Here is an 18,023-nt window from a genome sequence, read left to right on the forward strand (position 1 = left end):
CTCCATTCTAGATGGCATGGTTACCAGCGATTCCAAGGCAAAACTGCAAGTCCTTGTTTGGGACCAAAACATACTTAGGAGTTTTTCAGCTTCTTAAGAAACCCACAGCACCGAGTTGGACTCAGCACATCCCAGGACTGTGCCAAGCCAGACCTGCACAGAACAACTGGGTTCCCAGATTTACAAATGCTTGTATTGCATCACAAAAGCAAAATACTGGCGATTTCTTTCTGTTTTAATAGCTATAGTTAATGTGAAAATGGATAAAAATATGCTTTCTTTCTCATGGTGCAATTTCATACTATTCTTTTCAAGGACGTTTGAAGCCTTGACCAGCAGGTGCCAGCGCAGACACACACAGCAAACACTAACGTTCTCTGACTTTCTTTTCCCTATTCAGCCAGTTTTGACAAAATCTTTCTGCATGAAGATGACCTGCCTGGTTCTCACCCTGCAGCCAGAACTCTGGTGAACCTGCAAGATTGGCCAATCTTCGCGTTACACGAATACTTCCACAAGGAACTTGTCCGCTCAGCTTCTCAGATGGAGCTGTCTAATCGCCGGAGACATGACAGATGGCACGGTGCTTTGGTACCAACACTTCGTGAGGGAAGGAAGACAGCAAAAACTCAAACTAACCAAGACCAGTTCATATCCCAGTTCATATCCCATATAACCAAGTCAGTTCATATCCCAGTTCTGACTTCTGACTATTTTGTTCATTTTCATGAACCTGCAGGAAACCACAAACTCTATTCTGAGAGCAGCCCACAGCCTCTTTCACCCAGTTGCAAGCCTTAAGGAAATTTTGGCCCTACGCATTCCTCCTGCTCATCGCTTATCTACAGAAGAGATGTCAAGGGAGAGCAAGAATGTGAATGTGAAATAAGACCTGCAATGTTGCATGACAAAAACATCAGAGCTGCACAGTTTGTATCCCAAACTATCTTTTCAGGCAGGATTTTTGAGCCAGGCCAGCTCATACTCAGAACCCAACATAACTTATCACTAGTAATGCTAGCATGATCAAAGAAAAACTTCACACGAGAAGCCCACGCGAAGCTGCTTCCCTGCCCTGCATGGTCTTATACTAACCTGTTAGCTTCCCAGGAAGGCAACAAGCCACAGTAATGTCAGGAAGGATCAGACAACTCGGGTTAGATGGTGAACAATGCAATCACTAACTAGACACAAAGATTAAAAAAAAAAAAGATTTGTGTCCCAGGCAATAAAATTATAGACATTAGCCACATGCACTCAAGAGTCCACGATGATACTGCGTGCCTAAGTGGTACTGTGGAAGCACACCACTCAGCAACGGAGAGCAATTTGCTTTTCAGCCATATAGCCTCTTCACGCCTATTGTGACTCAGCTTAAGCACGGAGAAGGCTTGTTACAAGGAAGTGGTCTGTAAACAACAATTAAAAAATAACCATCGATTAGGAAAGCATTTGGCTTGAAAAGTGTCTGGTAAACTCTTTACAAAGAATAGCTGGGAGTGGCAGATGTGCAAGCATTTTAGGGTGTCTCGAAGGTTTCAGCTTCGTAGACCCATGCCCCTGTGAGACTTCACTGAGCAGCTTACCCGCTTGTTATTGACTGACAACTATATCTTCCTTTTATATAAATGTCTAAGGAGCAGTACCCAACAAAATCAAAGAGTAGCTAACAGTCTTTGTATGCAAGTTATCTGAGCTGTAATCACAGTAAACTATCTTATATTGTATTAGAACAGGAAACCTAGTCATCCCTTTAGAAGTCCCTCTCTTCAGATGATGACATTCCACAGCCCCATCAAAAGCTTTCCAGGACAGATGGTGACACAGATCCCTTCTAGCTAAAGTAATAGCATTAAATTACTCATAACAGGGAACCCAGAGAAACAGATGCACCATGATTAGCAAGAATGCCAGTTACTTAAAGGTTTCTATTAAAATAAATCTCTTGGCACAGTAGCGTGCCATGGGACACTGCACATGACCTCACCATAGCAATCATAGATGAATAATTCCCATGAATGTCATCTAAACATTGGACTAGCCTAACCTCATTTATCATCTGCCCTTCACAACAAGAGACAAACAGCTGTAAACAAAGCCTTCCACAAGCAAAGACAAGTTGATCAGTTCTCAGATCTCCCACCCGCTCTGCGAGTTAGAACTGTGCCTCACTATCAGCTAACAACAGGGAGCACATCCCAGGTGACTAAACACAACTCAAATGTTTTTGTAGCGGAGTACAGCCCAGGAAAGGGATGATGCTTGATGGCAACAGAAACTCCCACAACTTGAGGAGTCATGCTGCAGCTGGAGGAACAGCATTCACAGAACAAGAAAGCATAATACTGAAGAAAACAGCTAAGATATGCCTTATCGTATCAGCTGGAGAAATACAGAAGTCAGGCTGTGGAAATTAAACTTGCCTTGCAGCGCTTTTCTTTTGGTGAATTATAAGAAAAAACAGCCCCACCAACCAACTCAGAATAATACCAAGAAGAATATTATCCTAAATCCAGAGAGTCCTCCTCCTTGTGTTCCAGCCCTGGAGCAAAGGACAGGCTGCACACAGGCTCAGGTGCACACAGAGAATCTCTGCAGTGCCTACAGCAGCCCAGCAAAGGGATCGGTGCTTTAGTTTCTCCTAAAGCTTTGGGTTTTTTACTGTAACTTATTACTTTGAGCACTGAAATGGTACTGCAGAGAACAGTACAGACAGGGTAGGCTGCGTGGCAATAACAGGCAGTCCAGGCATTGTGCTAGCTTTTATAAATAGATTATAGCTATAATTTTACCTTGTTTACCACTGATTCTTGCTTACAGTACAACCCTTCAATCTAAATAAGTTTGACAATGACTGACGTGTTTTAGCTCCATGATGAAGTTTCTTGGTGCATTACAGCAACGTATTTACACTGTACCAGTGGCCTGCTTTGATGACCCATGACAGTTTTGATTTGGGATTATTCGAATTATAGAGACTGACAGCACTATGCTTGGTAGACCTGTTGTCCGTGAATAATGAAGACACGAATCGTTGTCTGGAAACAACACCAGAAGATTTTTGCTTTTTTTCTTCCAGCTCCAATTTGGTAACAGGGTATTTTGATAGTATAAACAAATTCTTCTGGGAGAATCCATTAAAATAATACTGAAGGCTTGAGATTTTTTTATCCTATTATAGAAATAGATATGGAAACAAGAAGTTTTCAGCTGGTTGATGGTTTCAGTTAACAATGACAGCAAACAAAGGCATCTATGTAACCACTGACAAGAACATGAGAGCAAATACCCCCAGAGGATCCTGCTAACATACTTGCTCATCCTGTCGTGGTAAGGGAGGCCAAGAAAACATTCTCTATGGCCAATTACTGTTTTTCACTGTTGTGTATGCTAAGGCTACTGCAAATGCCAAATCCCAGAAACAGACCTGTCCTTTGGGAACCAGAGAAGCCTAAATTGCCTCCCGCATTCCACGAGGCAACAAAATGCCTGAATCTGCCCAGGATGGATGACTCCTGTCATCACTGGAAAGCTTTTAAGACCTGGTTTCACTAATCAGACTTGTTGTCATTTTTTTCCTGTTCAGGTTTAGAAAGGAATTACAAAGGTTCCTAAGATGTAAAGGGCTGAGTAACAAAATCTAGGCTGGGAAAGTAACAAACTATTTTTTTTTAATCTCTCCCATACATTAAGGGAAAAATATTCCAAACTATCTACAGTTGGACATTATTTAGGCTGATGGAAATGTCATTCTTCTGATGGATTTTCCAAAGTGTTGCCTTCTTCCCATCACCAGCTGCCTTCTCCCTGATGAGCTCCAAAGCTGCCTATCAGCCATCATCATCTCCTACCTGCAGGCACTGGGCAAGACCAGACGCCGCAGGTACGAAGAAGGTACCATTTAGACTATGACTGGTGCACTGCATGCAATAGCCTTTTACAGATAAGCTCGGAGAGATTATAAGCAATGCAGTCTGTTGCCTCAGCCACGTATCTGGACTTACTGTGGCGGTACTGGCATTCAAACACCACAAATATCCAGCATGACAACAGATACACAGTTTCAGCCTTAGATGCTGTGAGCCAGGATTAAACAGCACCTGAACCCACAAACTCAATGATAAGAGAGACCAGAAAACACCAAAAGGTCTCAAAACTAATGCATGGTTTATTCTTACCACATTTTCCCAGCACAGGATTTCTGTACACGGGTAGCATGTACAGTGATGATGTACACACGCACGGGTGTATCCGTTTGTCTCCAGCTCTCTCTTGCTGCGGTTATGACTCAGCTCTGTGTTCTGTTACAAGCTCCCTTCTGAGCATTTGAACTGACATCTAATTCACAATAAGCAATCTGCTTTCACCACCACCAACCTTCTGCCTGCTGATCCAGATATATGATAGACCAGCTTAGCATTTATTGCAGGTAATCAAAAATCAGGTTACTGACCAGGAAAACAAAATGTTGGATTACCCTAAAAGTACAATAGAGTCATACATCCCAAGCTGATTTTTGTGGTTCGAAATGTGTGTGTCAAAGACCTGGAACACCCAGTTAAAATCGTATCACCATAATCAAGGTGACATCTGAGCAAAAAAAAAGGTATTTTTCAGTATGAAAGAAGGGAGCAGAGGAGATGGTATTATTGCATCCTTACAGAAGCCAAAAAGGAGAACTTCTGATGAGATCAAAACCAGCATAATTTTATCAGAGCAGAACACGTTCTAAGAGCAAACAGGAAGCTACTTGAATCAAGTTAAAAATAAAAATCACCCTTACTGTTATTAATGCATTACAGTGCTGAAGTAGAGCAGCACACACAACCTCTTGCTGTCAAAGGCTATTGTGCCAGAGTCAGAATAGCTGAGTCGTCTCACATTAAAGATGGTTGAATCGACAGAGAACACCATTCTGAAGAGGGAGAAAGCAACCCAAAGACACAGAGCCGCTGGTCGGCCTTCAACTACTACCCAGACCTTTCAAGCCCCATTTCAGCATGCTAACCATGATGGGGCAAGCCTTCTTCATTGGGCTTGAGTATAGAGACCTGTACCAAAATACAGCAAAACAGTCTTGACACAAGGAAGTTTCTCTATCCCTGGTTTGCAGGAGTTGAGTGTAGTCTTACTGGTTATACCAAAAGACAATACTAAACGTAGGCAGAAGCTAGAAACCCCACTCCCCCAGGGATGGGTTTTAATAGACCTTTTGCGTTTGCACTTTGTAAGGTACAAATTAGAAACAATCCACATCAAATCAGACTGACAGTCCTTCCACAACACCATTGCTGGACAATAGTAAGAGACCTGTGAGGTTTGTTCTTGTTACTGTAAAGCAAGGCTTACTCTTTGTACCTCATTGTGCACAGCTCAGTTGGTGCTACCTTAATGGAAAATGAATTCCAACTGCAATGGTATTCTCTCCATTAACGCTATTCATGCTCTTTCAGAAGTTGTGGACATCACAGGACCATGTTTTTGTTTATGCCATGTGCATCACATTATGAATGCAGCCAAGTTTAAGCTGCAGCATCTGTTTCCATGGCAATGGGACTGCATCAGCAATCCACTGGGTTTAGTTTAGGCCATTTTCATTCAGGCTCCAGTGCTGCACACAGATCATTACTGTTAACAGCAAACCAAGTGATGTCACTAGTAACCATGGTGCCCGCAGCTGACGTTTCCATGTGCCCTTTGCACTCCAACATGCATTCTTCACGCATGACAATTATTTTAATCCAATTAGTGCTGTTAAAAAAAATAATACATGAAGGGCCAGTGTCAATACTTATTTAGCAGAAGAAGGTCAGTTTGAGTCAACAAGATAATGATCAGAACATGAGGCTTTTCAATAGCACTTTGACTCTAAGCCTCATTGCACTGCACACATAGGAATGACCTGAAACCCTGGGGAGAGGGGAAAGAAATCCGTTCCTCATCAACTGCTTTATTAATAAAGGCATAAGAGCAGCTATTTTAAACACGCTCCTTCTAGGTTTGATCAATGGCTGGGCAACACACAGGGCTTCATTCCATCTAGGAAATACTCCTTCCCCCAAACACTGGTGCTTCTCTGGGTGAACATAAAACCTGGCATTCAGTACTTCCACCAGCCAGTAGAAAACAAACAAAAGGAGTCCTAAAACGAGAGACTGAGATGTAAAGTGTGTGTGTGGAGGGAAATCATCCCCATCTTGGCAGAAACCTAGTCATAATGCCATGAAGAGACTGTTGTCTTCCAGGCTGCTGTATCAGATGGCCAAAGAGGACAGCTCTGTCAGCATGGAGTCAGTTCACAGAGTCTAAGACTTTGCTGACCATGAGCACAGCTCCATATCCAATCACTTTAAAGAATAAAGAACCACCTTTATACCTCTGTCCAACACTGGGTTGGAAGCAACGTGTCATCCTGGCAGATCAGAAATCCTAGTGACTCAGTCTCAGCAGAAGTGGGACTGTCCTGTACATTCTGCAGCTCGGGCATCGTGCTCCAAGCCATCAAGACAGCTAAGTACCTTTTGCCCTTCTCCCTCACAACAGTCTGGTTTTACCTGGGATATCCAACCACATTAGCTCATTAGGCAGAAGACTTTGATAGTAATCATAAAGTAGTTAGCATCTATCTTCCCAGACTAGGGCTGCACAGCCGCAGTTTCCAGGAGGGTTGTCCTTTTGGTCCTTTCCAGCTATGCAGGGAGCTGCGGCCTGATCACCCCTAGTCTGCAGCAGGGATGTTACAGGGCTGTTCTTCAGGTTTACCAAACAAGATTTGAGACTATCACACAGGAACAGCCAGCTTTTTGTCCCATGCTTCAGTCACTGTGTAATCACGTCTCCCAGGAGATATTAAACACATACAGAGAAAGAACAGGATGACACCCTGGAAGGGTCTTCCTGTCAGAGAGAAGCACATGTATAATAGATCTGCTGACAGAAGATAGTGTCCAGAAGATCCCAAGTCTGTTCGTGCCACCCCTTCACTCTCCTGAGAGCTGCCTGAGGTGGGGGTCACAGCCCTAGGCAGCTGCAAGAACTTCCTTCCTCTGGGTTTCCAGCCCAAATCCTTCAAGACTTTCAGTCAGCAGAAGCAGAGTAAAGTTGTGCATGTAGAAAGCCCTGAAGAAGGGATCATTCTCACTCAAGAAAGTGCAGGTTACCTGTGCCATATCTGCAGCATCATCATTCTTGGCTGCTTCTCTTGTAATGTAAAACACATCCCTAGAAAAAGCCCTAGAAGCTAACAGCAGGACATGCTGTCAGCAGCAGACTCCCACAAAGCAAAGCAGAAATATGTGCAGCATCAATTTGTGCAAATATTGTAAGCATTGCATTATTTAGAATCAGGCCTAGATATTAATGAAGCTGTTTGCAGAAAACCAGGATACTTCGGGGCAATCAGTCGTGCAGGACCATAAATAATTTACAGCATTAAGAGACCCATTCTCATGGCCACTCATTAACCACTTCACCTTACACAGATGCCCAGTTATACTCCTAAGGAGCCAGTGCTGGATGTGCCAGAGGCACGTGAATTAGGAATCACTTTATTAAGGAGATATCTCAAACTTGTTTACCCCATTTTTCAAAAAGCCTACTGCACTTCCAGGACAGTATTTCATCTTACCTTGAGCATCTCCCTCCTTGTCCTTAAATGGATTTTTCACTGTATTAACTATTCCACAGACACTGTGAGAATTACTGTCTCTAGTTTAAAGGGAGGTAAAGCAAGTTGCCCATTATTATACTGTGAGCCAGAGACAAAATTTCAATTCAGAGTGTTCTGGACCAATCTGGATCCTCTGACTATATCCCTTAGATTTTTAGGAACCTGGTGCATTGATTCACTAACAATAGGCCGTACACTAAAATACTGGAGGCCCAGCTTAAGGAAATCCCTCAAGTTTTCCTAATACCTAATTCATTACTTGCCTTCAGGTATGTGAAAAAGTGAGAATCTAACCAGGCCAATAGTCAAGATTTTGTCCACATGACAGAAATCTTCCTTCATAACAATAAAAACAAACAAAGAAGGAAAAATGATTTTTGACAGCCACAAACTCAGTAGGATTATCAGTCCTGCATCCCGGATTAAAGCCAGCACAGATCTGAAGTTTTAAATAGTTTTTGTATTATAACTTTATCTCAGCTTTGCTAAGTTTTGCTAGAGAAAGAGAACTGTCCACGTAACAAGGTTTACTACTCTAAAATAAATATTTTTTTCCACAAGGCATGGAATAATAACCAGGCTAAGAACCATTCCAGGATAATGACTATGAAACAAGAAAGCAAGTAAATGTAGAAAAGCTGCTACTTCTGTATATTTTTCCAAAATGATAAACCGTATAGGAGTCACTGTCACCTGCACAAATTAGACCACAAGGCTGGTGGCACTGAACATACCTGCACCACTCCCATCCTCAAAGCCAAGCAACTGCGAGTGTCTCACTCTCCTGTTTCAGAAGGGTACAAGGCCTCATGATCACAAAGAAGAGGTTATGAAAACCAGAGAAAGAAGAGAGAACATAAAAGTCACGGGTTTTTAATGCCGCAGCATAGAGATTGGCAGAAAAGCTTCAAACCAGACTCTTGCTTTTACACTTGTAATTCTTCTAGGGTCTTGGAAGTTGTCAGCAGTGTCCCCTGCTTTTAAAATTAGAGCATATATGTCTATCTGTCCAGATGGCCAAGGCATCTGCAAATGAAACAAAAATAATCAGCCATTCTGTTCTTCGGAGTCCAGAGATGAAGGTTTAGTTTGTTTTCCTCCACTCAATCAATCTTTCACCATCTGCTGAGCCTGCTGGCAACTGCCAAGGGTAGCTAACAGTTTAGGGGGCATGACATTTACACCCAGATCTAAGGACATAGCCTCAAGAATTACTATCACCAAGGTAGTTTAAGTCCTTTCTCAAAGATGCTACCTGAGAGCTACACAAAAACAAAGGAGAAAACAGGACAGAGCAGGTGTATGGAGACCAAGATGACAGACCGCCTTTGGAATGGAGGGAAGATACTCAGGGTTCTCCGTCAGCACAGCAGCCACGACAGGCGAGTACAGCACACTATAGACGCTTGGGAACACTCTCTGATTTTTCAGGGAAGGCAGCAAATGCAAAGCCCTGAGGAACTGTAGAGAGGCTCATGTGCTGAGCAGATGGGCCGTCCTTAACAGGTTGCCGCAAACAGGGTCCTGAGTCCTTCCCCAGTCAGGGACCCTCGAAGTGCTGAATGACAAATTATTAACATTATCAGCTTATAAGGATGACGCGGCATCTTAGAATAAGTCTCATCCTCAAAAGGCAATCACTAGGTCCAGAGAAGTATTTTTAAAGTACACTGTCTTTGGAGGAAGGTCACAAGCACTCAGACAAAAGCGCAAGGAGAAAACAAGGACCAGACTTATTCACAGCAGAGGAAGCATGCTATGCACGCTGATATAAAAATAAGATTTAATAACAAGAGGATTTCTCATGTTTTATGTAAGGGGCAGAACAGCAGCAGACTTCTGGAATCTCATGGCATATGGAACGACAGTAATGAACAGTATTAAGATGATAAATGGACTGAGCTTTGGCTGACACCATACTGATCTTTCTGACAAACACATTCTGACTTGGAATATAAGCTTTTGCGAGACAGAGACTTAGCATCAAAGCATGCATTGTTTGTGGGGTGAGGGGAAGACATACAGAAAAGCAGGTTCCCTAAACACACAAGAAAGGAAAGCAAATGTTACAGGGAAGGACGGTTGCTGAGACACAAATACATAGGACACTTAAAGGAGGAAGAATTAATAAATCCTTTAATAAGGGCGAGGTAATGTATAAAACAGAATGGATTTATCCTTTGCCCTTGACAGGCTTCAAAGTTCTTGCAAAGAGAGAAATATTGCACATGCCTTTGATGCAATGTGCAGAGTCAAAGAAGGCATCCAGGACAGAGTCCTCACTTCAGCATTTCTGCAGGAAGAAAGAAATCCCTACAGACGCTTATAGCTGGCTCCTCCATAAACAGTTTGTGCTTCACGGGACTCATTTCAGCACTCCTCTCTTGTTGCTTTCTGCTTATGTTGGGACAGAAGACTGCAGTTTCCCCAGATCAAACTGCAGCGCTCTCAGTCCTATGGGCGACTCTCAAGTTTGAGTTTATTGAGAGATATCTCATCCTTGGAAGCAGAACAGACTTTTAAATATTCATACAGATATTAGGAAAAAGTTACACCACAGAACTATTGTCTAGAAAAGAGGCACAAATAATGATCTCACAGTTTTCAAAACACTTTGCCTGTTTTATGTACCAGAATAAAACCAGGTCATAGTAGGAAGGAAGATCACTGGTTCTGAGCTCAGATATAAAAACTAGTATGTTTCAACTTTGACAGCAAAAGAGACAAAAACACAGCAATGATGCAAAAAAACCCTTCATAGAATCATAGAATCACCAGGTTGGAAGAGATCCACCGGATCATCGAGTCCAACCATTCCTATCAAACACTAAACCGTGTCCCTCAGCACCTCATCCACCCATCCCTTAAACACCTCCACAGAAGGTGAATGAACCCCCTCCCTGGGCAGCCTCTGCCAGTGCCCAATGACCCTTTCTGTGAAATATTTTTTCCTAATGTCCAGCCTGAACCTCCCCTGGCAGAGCTTGAGGCCATTCCCTCTTGTCCTGTCCCCTGTCACTTGGGAGAAGAGCCCAGCTCCCTCCTCTCCACAACCTCCTTTCAGGGAGTTGGAGAGAGCAATGAGGTCTCCCCTCAGCTTCCTCTCCTCCAGGCTAAACACCCCCAGCTCTCTCAGCCGCTCCTCATAAGGCCTGTTCTCCAGCCCCCTCACCAGCTTCGTTGCTCTTCTCTGGACTCGCTCCAGAGCCTCAACATCCTTCTTGCGGTGAGGGGCCCAGAACTGAACACAGGGTTCAAGGCGCGGTCTCCCCAGTGCCGAGTCCAGAGGGAGAAGAACCTCCCTGGACCTGCTGGCCACGCCGTTTCTGATTGTGCATATGATCTAACTTGTGCTAAGATCTAACTGTTCTGCAGCTAATGCAGCAAGGGCTTTCAAACTGATCACGGTGATAATACTGCATGAGAGGTTTCCCATGAAAATACAGATATTGATAGCTTAAAATTTAATAGAGAAAAACAATTCTGTTCAGACCTGCTAGGCTACAAGCAAGTCAAGGGTCCATTAAGCCCTTCGCTGTAATGTAAAATTAACTTATTTATGGAAGACTATAAGTGCTACTTCAAGTACTGGAACCACCGCTTCTGTACATAATATTTCAGAAGCCAGCAGAAAGGAAGACTTAAGAGACTTGTTTCTCTCATCCCTCAGATTTAAAAAAAAAAATAAAAAGCAAGGACACTCAACTCCGTTTTCTCAGTTTTATACACCAGCCTGCAGAACTTTAAGTATAAGAGGAGTTACAGGGCAACATGGACACGCACACAATTATTTACTGCATGTCTTGCCTGCCTATTGGTGCAGAGAACCAACCAAGATGCTGGATTATATACTGCCAAACTTTAATTTTCCTATCCGGTAAACATAGTAAATATGAGTACAGTCTGTCACGAAAGGCATGTCATGAAAGATGCCTGTATGAAAGGCAGGTCTTGCCAAACTAACCTGATCACCTTCCATGACAAAGTGACTCGACTACTGGATGAGGGAAAGGCTGTGGATGGATCTTCTTGGACTTCGGGAAAGCTTTTGACACAGTTTCTCCCAGCATTCTGCTTCAGAAACTGTCACCTCCCTGAAAGGAGGTTGTGGAGAGGAGGGAGCTGGGCTCTTCTCCCAAGTGACAGGGGACAAGACAAGAGGGAATGGCCTCAAGCTCCGCCAGGGGAGGTTTAGGCTGGACATTAGGAAAAAATATTTCACAGAAAGGGTCATTGGGCACTGGAACAGTCTGCCCAGGGAGGTGGTTGAGTCACCTTTCCTGGAGGTATTTAAGAGACAGGGGGATGAGGTGCTCAGGGACATGGTTTAGTGATTGATGGGAGTGGTTGGACTCGATGATCCAGTGGGTCCTTTCCAACTAAGTGATTCTGTGATTCTGTCACAATTTAATGGAAGGAACCTTTGCTACTTGGGCATAATGCTGCTTACATCAAACCTGGTGGAAATTTTTCTTAAGACTTCTGTGAGGCAGGAGGGACTGTTCTCTCGTGAAAGGAGACACAAGGTCCTTCCACTGCAATGCAAAAACCTCCATGAAAAATTCTGTTGAAAAGTGACCACAGTACTACAGCTTAAGTATAAACATCCCTGCCCACATGGCTCTGAGGCACTAGTTCCACAGAAAAGATTCCCAGAGAACTGCATGGGCCAGTTGCTTCAGCCCTCAGGTGAGAAGGGCCTTTTGGAAAACTTTTATTTGAACGTTACTAAAATCTAGGAAAATTATTCACTTGCTCTTCAAAGAGTAACTTTATACCAACTCTTCTGGAGTTTAATGGGATCTTCACTCAGGAGCTTGAAGTCAAATGAGTGACCAACTTTAAGTACATGCTTAAGGCTCTCCAAGACCCTCGAGGAATAATTGTGACATCTCCTTTTTACGCTGCTGGAAAACTGCTTCTTACAGGACCAGGCCGACCAGTGTCTCCAGCAAGAATGACACCACACTGTATACAACAAATGCCTCTGAAGTGAGCCTTTTGTTTTTAAGAATCGCTCCTCTCCGCAGGAACTGCATTGAACAACACCGTTCTATGTCTCAGTCAAAGATTTCTAAGAAATGCCTCCACACTGCTGTTTTCTACAGATATCTCAGCTTGTTCCTCTGAGGTTCAACGTACAGAACTTGCTTCTCCTGTAGCCTCCTTACGTGAATCACAGGAAAAATAAAGACAGGCATGAAGCACTTGCTCATTCTCTGAAAGGAAGTCATGCTCCCCACTGCTCTTCCCCCAGCACCTGTCTCAAAGACAAAACCTCAACTTTAAATCAAATGGAAGAAAAAGAACATTTGCTATCACAGTCTAGGAAAAGCTCCCACTGAAGCTGGCCGGAATCCTTCCACCAGCTTCAGGACCAGTTCATCTAGATCACTACCAAACTCTAAGTAAACTCCACATTCTACCACAACTGGGTGTTCTGATTTTGTTGTTTCTTTTTTTTTTTTTCCCAACAAAAAGCAGAGCCAACTTCTCCTCTTGCACTACTTTTACACATGAAGCAGTAAAGTCACTTGTTTGCCATGCACTTCTCTAGATCACCTGGATCTTGGGCTGCATGCAGTGTTTCCAGCTTAACCCCCTGCTCTGGGTAAGTGGAGGGAGATCAGAGACCTGACTTGACATCAGCTATCACACCTGATCTAAGAGGACACCTTACTTTGCTACATATTGATGCATTAGAAAATTAGAGCAGGTGTGAAGCAGGGCTGGAAGGCAATTCAGAGGTGTAGTTTCTCAAGTAGCTTCTTAGGCTAGTGAACTCCCACCTTGCATGAAACCCTAGTGACTCGTCACATCCTTTGGCATGAAGATATGGCGAATATCACTGCCAACTGAACAAAGCAAGAATCCAGTGGTTTGCATTAATGAAATAAAAATAACTATTTTAACTTCTGAAAGCAAATTCAGCCACTGGACAAGTCCTCCACATTTTGTAAGAGGCCCCCACAGACACTCCCCAGTTAACAACTGCCCTGGTTTCAGCTGGGCTAGGTTTATTTTCTTTCTGGTAGTTGGTGTAGTGCTATGTTTTGGATTTGGGATGAAAATAATGTTGATAACACACAGATGTTTTTAGTTATTGCTAGGCAAATGAAGGACTCCAGCTTCTCATGCAGGCCTGCCAGCAAGGAGGCTGCTGGTGCACGGGAAGCTAAAAGGGGACACAGCCAGGACAGCTGACCCAAACTGGACAAAGGGATATTCCATACCATATAGCATCATGTTGAGCAATAAACCTCAGGGAAGCTGGCCAGGGACAGTGACTGATGCTTCATGGTGGGCTGGATATCGGTCCCTGGGTGATAAACAATTGTATAATGCATCACTTATCTTGTATATTCTATTACTATTATTGTTTCTCCATTTTGCTGTTCTGTTAAACTGTCTCTATCTCAACCCATGAGTTTTATGCTTTTCCATTCTCCTCCACATCCCACTGGGGGCTGTGAGTGAGCAGCTGCGTGGTGCTTGGTTGCTGGCTGGAGCCACAACACCCATTCATCCTCTACTAAATCATGTGGGCTCCTCCTTCTTAATCAGATGATTCTCCTGTACACTCCTGCTGCTCATTGTCAAGTTCTGTACAGCTAACATATTGCTTCCACCAACCAGCTTTTTATTCAAATCAGCTCAGCCAAATTTGGAAGAAAAAGCCACAATAAAATAATTTCAACAATATTCAAAGCAGCTATAGTGTCAGGAAAAGATACACAAAAATGAAGTCACGTAAGAAAACTGTTTCCTCATTTAGGTTAAACATACAAAGACGATACATGCTTTATATTTTTGTCAAGAAAAGGAATTTGACTGTTATTACTGGAAAGCACACAACTAGATTGCTTGAATAGTCAAGCTCAAGCACATAAGTCCTTAAAGGAATACAGTTGGATGGTCCACAGGAGAGGAATGGGGGAGTTGTGCTTTGGTTCTGGGCAAGTGTTTTTCTCTTTAATTCACTGTAGGTTTTAACCCAAAGTAGATGTTTCTAGCATCACTTCATCCTGCCACATAAAGCAGAGTTCCAATGCAAACTCAATATTAGACGTGTGTTTCGCTGGATGAGCAAAATTAAATTTTATTTAAAGGGTGGCACAATGAAATAACACTTCAGATTAATTTCCATTTTAAAACGTTCCTGGTTGGATTTCAAACACTGAGAGAATACGGACACAGAGGATTTGAGTTACAAAAAACCTAACGTTTTAATTAACTGCTTTATTGAAAACAGGGAATTCAACACAAATTCCCATCAGTATTCACAAGCCTATTAAAAATAATCTAAGTTTTATTCTTAAACTGATTAGTATCTGTTTCATAGTGGTACATAAGCAAAGAATTACATCTAGATTTCTAGATTCCCACCCAAGATTCAAAGTTATGCCTTTGATTTACCTTCTCAAATTTATACTAGATTGCTTCTTCCCAACATAAAAGCACAAACCTCTGATTTGCAGCTGGACCTGGCATGACCAGTAACCACAGCCTAACTGGGAAGCAGTGGCTGTTCAGGCCCTACAGCTTGATCACTTCCAGGTAGGTACCCACACACTTAGGTTTTGTGCTTCTTTCCATAAGAACAGTCTATCCGTGAGCTGTTGTTTTCCCAGGCAGGTCAAACAACGGTTCTCTAATTTAAGGACAAGAGGAGTCAAATCACGAACTGAAGCGAGTATTACTTTTTCCCACTGTTCCTTTAAGCACACAGCAAACCTCAAATTTGAAACATCTAATCCCATAGTAACACTCCACTCTTCCACACAACACCCTGTGTTAGCCTGCACCCAGCCACACAAGCTGAAATATTACTGACCTGTATCATGTACAGCTGCGCAATTCGATATTCTTCCACACTCATTGGAAGAGGAATACGGTATTCCTTTATAAGCATTTTGAATACAAATCTTTTGTCCACTCAGAAACACAATCCAGAAGCTTTTAGCAAAGGCTCCTTAAAAAATGGCAAGCAAATGCATTGAGGATCCCTGAAACAGAGTGAGAGATAGAAAGAAAAATCAGAGAGAAGCAGTTATTTTCCATTCTTCCTATAAAAAAAAAAACAACAACAAGCAAACATTAATTTTTCTAATAGCTATAAGCTTAATAGCAGAGAGAAGAATCCCTGGAGTGCTATCAGGTCCTTGGCGTCAAATTTAACAGAATGTTTTAGAAGAATTCAGGTCTGCTTCAGAAGATATCATCAAAGCTATTACCCTCTTGACCTTTGCCACCATATCAATCTGACTTTCATATGCAACAGTATCTCCACGGAAGAGATGTGACAAAAGCTCCAAATGAATAGGCAGACCTTCTGTGGCTGGACAATAAAGTACCTCTCCAGTGCCAGCAACGCACCAGAGATGCAGCCACTCTAAGGTATCAGGTTTTATCCCCTCACTTTCATTCAGCAGCAAGAAAAGACAATAATTAGACTTCTTCAGCCCTCAGTAACACCATGACGAAGAGAGATATTTGGATTCTAACAAAGACAGCAGAAATGTACTTTTCTTCCTTGCTTTATGCTGAAGTACTGTCTTGGTAGGATCCCTTCTCTTTTAGCTCCGAAGCAGTCCACAGACAAAATCCTCCTGCCACTGAGGTCGAGAACAGACTCACACTGCGTAAGAATACAGCCAAAGATCAAACTGCAATATAAAAAAATCCCACCATACCCCAACTTAAGGTAATTTAATAGAATTATTGCTTAAGAATATGGGGGATATAACATTTACTACACCTCAGTTTAAAGCAGTAGCTTTTCAAATGTTCTTAAGACTCCATGGAGGCTGTGGATACAATAAAGTCACATAAGGAAGAGGGTTGGAGGGAGATGACTGGTGAGGAAGAGAGGACACAAGAAGCAGAGCTGTCTGCCACCAGCCCAAATAAGCCTCAGCAGGATCTGATGATTGCTCTCCCAGCACACAGAGCACTCGCTTGGTTCCTACTCATCACCAAAATCTGCCTTTCTGCTGTGTCTATTTATTGGAAGTCTTCAGATACTGCTGGAGTGAAAAACAGCCCCAAGCTCTATGCTTGAGGGAAAAAAAAAAACCAGAACAAAAATTTATCTAGTAGATTAAACCAAGCTCTGGGAACCAGGAAACCACACTGCTATCAACGTGGCCTCAGCACTACTCAGTGTTTGCACAGCACTTCACCACCCTTTTACAAGGTTTAGAGAGGTTAAAACGCATGCCCATGGCCACAGAGCAACCAAGCCATGCACAAAATGCAGGGTTTACAACTTAGGTTTACTGACTTCTAACTGGGTTAGTCCCCCCAGTTGGACTCCAAAGGGACCGCAACATCTCTGTCTCACATCAGACCTGACCCATGGCTGGATTCGTGCAGGAACACTGCTCACATCCCAGCCAAAGGGTTTGTCTGACCCAGGCACGCAGCCCCTGCGCTGCTGTGCTGTTTGCTTGCCTTCATTTGATTGCTGCATTTCTAATTTGGGAGCAAAGCCAATCCATCCCAGACTGACCCTTCTGGAACAGCTATCTGTCTAGTGCTGCATCATGTAAACACTTACTTTTATATTCAACTCTCTGTTTCTTTTACCGCTGCCAGTGCAATTGGGGGACAGGGAGATGTAAAAAAAAAAAACCAAAAAAACCAAACATCTTTGCAACAGCAAAACCCTGTAGAGAATAATTGTGTGTACATGGAGCTTTCCAGCACTGCTGTTCCTATGCACACAGGTGTGTGCATCCATGTGCACGTGCAGGATTTCCTCCGTCAAACTAATCCTACAGAACAGATGGGGATAATCTCATTATGTGGTTTTTAATTAGTGGCATGGCAAAGAATAACAATAACCACCAGAGGACGGATCTCAAGCACTGACTCCTGATCCACATTGGTGCAATGCTGGATCTCAACTCTCGGAGCTAATGGTGGTGGGACGCTCAGCTACATATCTCGAGCGGTTCGTTGTACTTTAGAGATCTTTGAAAATTAGTTTAAAAGCTCTCTTCCAATTCCCCAAATGCTCCAAAAGCGATTCTGCTCCGACTATAAGGATATCAGTCACGTCTGCATTTGCTGCTTGCTAAAACCAGGATATTTCTATTGATTGGAAGAGATTAATAAAAGAAAAAATAGAGCATTAAAAGCAATAAAATGGCAGGAAAAACAGTACCAAGACGGAAAAAATGCGTTCATAATGAAGTCATAACTCAGATGGCCAAGACACAAGAGGGCTTACTTTATTACAGACTAAAAAACCCAACTGTTTCAGCCCCAAGCAGGCACAGCAGCGGCTGCGAAGCACCCAGCATGTGAAGCACGTCTGGCCCCAACAGTGGTTCCCGGTCCAGCTTCCTGC

At 43.0% G+C, this 18,023-nt stretch overlaps 1 protein-coding gene across 4 annotated transcripts in view; it reads right to left on the reverse strand.

Moving 5' to 3' along the window:
• PITPNM2 (phosphatidylinositol transfer protein membrane associated 2) overlaps nucleotides 1-18,023 on the reverse strand; it is a 122,941-nt gene that overhangs the window by 53,655 nt on the left and 51,263 nt on the right. For 3 of the 4 annotated variants that reach the window (XM_069871149.1, XM_069871147.1, XM_069871148.1), the window contains one exon: nucleotides 15,504-15,675. The exons of the other annotated variant lie outside the window; for it this stretch is intronic. In XM_069871149.1, the coding sequence (XP_069727250.1) occupies nucleotides 15,504-15,581 (78 nt within the window). In that variant the 5' untranslated portion in view covers nucleotides 15,582-15,675. The remainder of the gene's footprint in view (nucleotides 1-15,503; nucleotides 15,676-18,023) is intronic. 4 annotated transcript variants of the gene reach the window in all.

The sequence above is a fragment of the Phaenicophaeus curvirostris genome, chromosome 17, assembly GCF_032191515.1.
Source record: "Phaenicophaeus curvirostris isolate KB17595 chromosome 17, BPBGC_Pcur_1.0, whole genome shotgun sequence".
Lineage (NCBI taxonomy): Eukaryota > Metazoa > Chordata > Aves > Cuculiformes > Cuculidae > Phaenicophaeus > Phaenicophaeus curvirostris.